This window comes from Penaeus chinensis, chromosome 18, assembly GCF_019202785.1.
Source record: "Penaeus chinensis breed Huanghai No. 1 chromosome 18, ASM1920278v2, whole genome shotgun sequence".
In the NCBI taxonomy this organism is placed as follows: Eukaryota; Metazoa; Arthropoda; class Malacostraca; order Decapoda; family Penaeidae; genus Penaeus; species Penaeus chinensis.
In genome coordinates this window covers 28,590,902-28,595,901 of record NC_061836.1, presented here as the reverse complement: position 1 = coordinate 28,595,901, position 5,000 = coordinate 28,590,902, and the positions used below count along the sequence as shown (strand labels likewise).

Genomic DNA, 5,000 nt, shown 5'->3' with positions numbered 1-5,000 from the left:
AGAGAGAGAGAGAGAGAGAAAGAGAAGGGGAGGGGGATAGACAGAGAGGAGGCAAAATAAAAACACAAGTGTTTCTGGCAATGCATCATATTCACATGTAATCAACACAACCTATTATCGACCTTCTGAACCTCCACGTGGCAACATTTGCTTCAGAGAGAACAAAGAAATCTTTCTTAACTCGAACTTTACACTCAAAAATCAAAATCTACAAGGTTGAAAGAAGGCATTCAAAAGTATCCAGTGTCCAGACTTACCTAGGAAAGCATTACGTTGAGAAATGGAAAAGTAGGATGAACTGCAGCATTATTGGAACATAAACAGCTGCTACCACGTCAAAACTTCCATGCTGGAAGTCGGTAGTAATATAACATTGCAGATGCGATAGAGGCAGTCATTCCGATTATCGATAGTCCGCTAGAAAGCCATACAGTTTGCTCTGCACTTTTAACACTTTGTTTTCAGCATGAGGTGAGTCTTGCTTTCCATTCTGTCCGATTTCATTTATAATTCAAATTCAAATATGTATACATGTGTGAATGCATACATATATACATATACACATAATATATATATATATATATATATATATATATATATATGTTTCCACACATATATGTGTGTATATATATATATATATATGTATGTGTGTATGTGTGTATATATACATATATATACATATATGTATATATGCATATATATGTGTATATATATGTATAAATATACATATATATATTTATATATATGTAGATATTTGTGTATATATATGAATATATACACACTCACATTCACACAAATACTCACACATACACACACAGATGTATATATATGTGTGTGTGTGTGTGTGTGTATTACACTTGGAAATATCACATCTATATAAATAGGTTTTATTGATGAAATACGTCTTATTTTCTGTTTGAAGCATCACCGACCTATCAAATAACATCCAATACCATCATTAGCGTCACGGTAATAATTCCATTACCTATACAACTACAATTCTTTGTAAGACTGTATATCTTTTTACCGCTACCAAAACAGTTACGGCAATATAATTTCCTATAACTCGACCCCCTCTCCTTATTGGATGCTTAAGAGTCGCTCTAAAATCCACACGCATTATCTACGCAATCACCTAACTGTTTGTTCTTGTATTTCATTAGGGTGACTGTGATTCTGCTCCTGGTGGTGGCACTTGCAGTTTCTGTTCAAGCAGGATGGTTCTTCGGTAGCAGTGCGAACGAGGAATCACGTGACATTGAGAAGAGGTGAGAGTTTTCATTCCTCTTTTGCATTTAGAGGCAAAGGGAATGATATTGGCATAGGTTTTAGGTTTGATATTGATGTTGTTATTGTTTTTCGATTCTTGGTTATCATTGCAGTTGTTTATTGGTATTGTTTTTGTTGTTATTACTATGTTTTATATTTATCAATATTAGTTTTAGTAGTAGTAGTTTAATCCATTACTACTATTATTATTATTATTATTATCATTATTATTATCATTATTATTATTATTATTATTATTATTATAATTACTAACATTATAATAATCATATTACTATTATCATTATTATTACTATAATAATCAACATTACTATTACCATTATGATCATTATTATTATTATAATGATCATCAACATTACTATTACCAGTATGATCATTGTTATTATTATCATTGCTCCATTATTATTATCATGACCATCAACATAACATAATTATTATTATCATCATTGTTGCTGTTATCATTATTATTGTTTCTATTTTCCTCACAATCATCATTACCAATATTATTATCATTATCAATATTGTTACTATTGTTATTGATTCTGTTATCATCATCATCATCATTATCATTATTATTATAGTTATTATTAGTATTAACCCTATCACTATCATCATCATAATTATGAGGACCAGCCACTGAGTATTGATGACGCCCTCGGCTGAGAACAAGAGTCACTAGCGAGGCATCACACAAGGGCAAATCTATGTGGTTTTTTTTTTCAATACAACCAAGCCATTTAGCCATTGCACGTGCAGTCAGAAAAAAAAAGTTTCGTTACCCTTTGCGCAAACTAATATTTTATTAACCGAGAATGAGGAAATCATTGTCAATAAATATTCCTTATCCTTTTATTTTAGAATAGTTTTAATACTTTGAGAAACTTCACTTGATTGCATTTGTTCCGTTATGACTAAGTATTTTTCCCATAACAGAATAAAAAAAAAACTTTTGTTGGTATATCTGTTATGGTATTACGTTCCTTCCATCAATAGCATCATTCTCCCTAACTTCCATCGTCATCCTTCAAAAGCTATCTCTTCTTTTTTTTTCATCTTTAATCTTCGAACCTTATCATCACTTATATAAAACCGCATCGACTCTATTATTCTATCAACAGGGAAGCCAGTGGTGAGATGGAAACCAGTGGAGATGGTGAAGTCGGAAACGGGGACTCTGACGAAGGTAGCGGGGATGAAGATCTTGAAGACTACGAGGGTGATGGTGATGATGATGATGATGATGATGATGATGCTGGTGATGATGATGATTATGATGATGATGATGATTATTAGGAGGAGGAGGAGGAAGAAGACTAATAAGATGAATAGGGAAACGAGACCAAATACGATTCAACTCATTGAATAAAGCGAAGACAAAGGACGATACAGAAAGAAATGCAGAAAAACGACAACCATCTGGAATAAAAAAAAAAAAAAAAAAAATGCGAATTACATCAATCTGTTGAGGTTTAAAATCTGCGTATTTGGTTTAGGAGAGATTGAATTTATACTCCATTTGGCATAAATATTCGGATATAGTTCTATATGTACAAATGTGCGTATGAGTGTTCATAGGGACATACATACATACATGCTTATATGTAAAAGTATCAGTAAATGTGTTTCCACTTTTCGTGTGTATCTTCTGGTAAGTGATATAACCTATAATTGAGACATTCTAATTCAGATTCAACAAACCTGTCAATTTTATTTTGAGGTTTTGAGTATTGTTAAAGATCAATCAATAAACATATCAGTAAATTAGAAACGTGTTGATTTAATACCAATTAGAACGTATCACATCCTTCCTCTCTCTTTATAACTTTGTATACGTAAGTTTATTTTCATCTTCCTCTCTCACTCTGACAAATATACACACTCTCTCTCTCTCTGTCTCTCTCCCCCCCTCTCTCTCTCTCTCTTTCTTTCTCTCTCTCTCTTCTCTCTCCCTCCCTCCTATCTCTCTCTCTCTCTCTCTCTCTCTCTCTCTCTCTCTCTCTCTCTCTCTCTCTCTCTCTCTCTCTCTCTCTCTTTCCCTCCCTCTTTCTGTCGCTCTCTCGTTTTTTTTTGTGTTTATTTATCTCCTAATATTTATATCCATTTCTAATCATGTGTCTAAAGTTATCACTCGGTCTCTCTGATAATGTGTATAATTGAAGAAGTAGCATGCATTCATTCAAAACTTATTCAGAAGCATAATTAATGAAATATTTCGACGATAACTAAAAAGGGTAATGAAAGACTGAAGGACGAACACTGTTATGAGGCAATACAATGCATTTAGACTAATAACAGAAATAATTAGATGGTAAAGTGAAAAAAAAGGTGAATTAATATATATAAATGCCTCATTCTAGCCGGTTGGACACACACACACACACACACACACACACACACACACACACACACACATACACACACACACATATACACACATGCACGCACACACGCACGCACACACACATTTCAGTGACTAATAACTAATATTACCCATCAATATTATGTAAAAATATGTTTGGAAGTCTGTCAGTGTTTTGCCCATCGTCAATATTATTGCTTGAAATATGTATTGTTTTCCTTAAAAAAAAAAAAAAAAAAAAAAAAAAAAAAAAAAAAAAAAAAAAAGGCATTTGGTGTAATTAGCAACTTTAGCTAAATCACGATAGCTAAAGGTCGATGATAATGTTTAATCTCAAAAAAAAAAAAAAAAAAAAAAAATGCGTTCATAAAGAGACAAATAAGAATTCCCTTTAAATCTATAATTATCAAGCATATTATTCTGAAGAGCTAAACTATGAATTAAATATCATGTGATCTGTAAAGATCTATCGTAAAGTTTACTCACCTGATTCTGCATGTGACTTCCTCATTGAATTTATGAATGAAAATCCATTGTTTAATGGGCTGTTGAGGCTGATGACTTGAAAGAGATCCCGACTGCACTCTCGAGTCACACGGAGTCATCTCCTTAAAATCATTTCAAGATTTGCACAGAAAATTCAGACATTTCCGACAGGTTGTCAGAGGCAGTTAGAAAGCCTGTTTATTATGTCTATCCCAGGTTGATATTTATGTTTCAATAAATGTTACGCTTGGAAACATCATAGCTCATTTATCCGTTACTTTCTATATCCTGAAGATAAAAATGGACAAATCTTGTTACCAATGTCATTATTATTTTTTTTTTATGTGTATATTTGGGATGATAAGACAAATGAATGAGAGGGAGACTGAAATTATTACTTGGACTGTAGGAATATTTTTCTAATTATAGAAATACAAAAAAAAAAGAATAATGGAAACTTTGCAATGCCGAAACCGCGAAGCGAATAGTAAAATTATATATATTATATATAGATATATATATAATTATATATAAATATATACATATACATATACATATACATATACATATAGATGTATATATACATGCATATATATATATATATATATATATATATATATATATATATAAGTGAATACAATGGGGTGTGCGTGGCTACGTGTGTGTGTGTGTGTGTGTGTGTGTGTGTGTGTGTGTGTGTGTGTGTGTGTGTGTGTGTGTGTGTGTGTTGTGCAGTGGTAGCGTCCTCGTTCAGCAATCTTGCTGACCTGCGTTCATTCCCGCGCTGTCAGTGGATGGTAACCCCGGCCATTCTTTGCCCAAAAAGCAGACGGGCCACCACACCAAACATAAGAATTACTATCGTAAC

General features: G+C 32.6%; 2 protein-coding genes across 2 annotated transcripts in view; one reads left to right on the top strand and one right to left on the bottom strand.

Moving 5' to 3' along the window:
• LOC125034652 (cubilin-like) overlaps positions 1-5,000 on the bottom strand; it is a 334,702-nt gene that overhangs the window by 251,440 nt on the left and 78,262 nt on the right.
• On the top strand, positions 319-3,055 carry LOC125034490 (pheromone-processing carboxypeptidase KEX1-like). The gene is made up of 3 exons (XM_047626311.1): positions 319-471; positions 1,164-1,268; positions 2,406-3,055. Exons 1-3 carry the CDS (start codon positions 467-469, stop codon positions 2,578-2,580), a joined length of 285 nt encoding a protein of 94 aa, XP_047482267.1. The 5' UTR covers positions 319-466; the 3' UTR covers positions 2,581-3,055.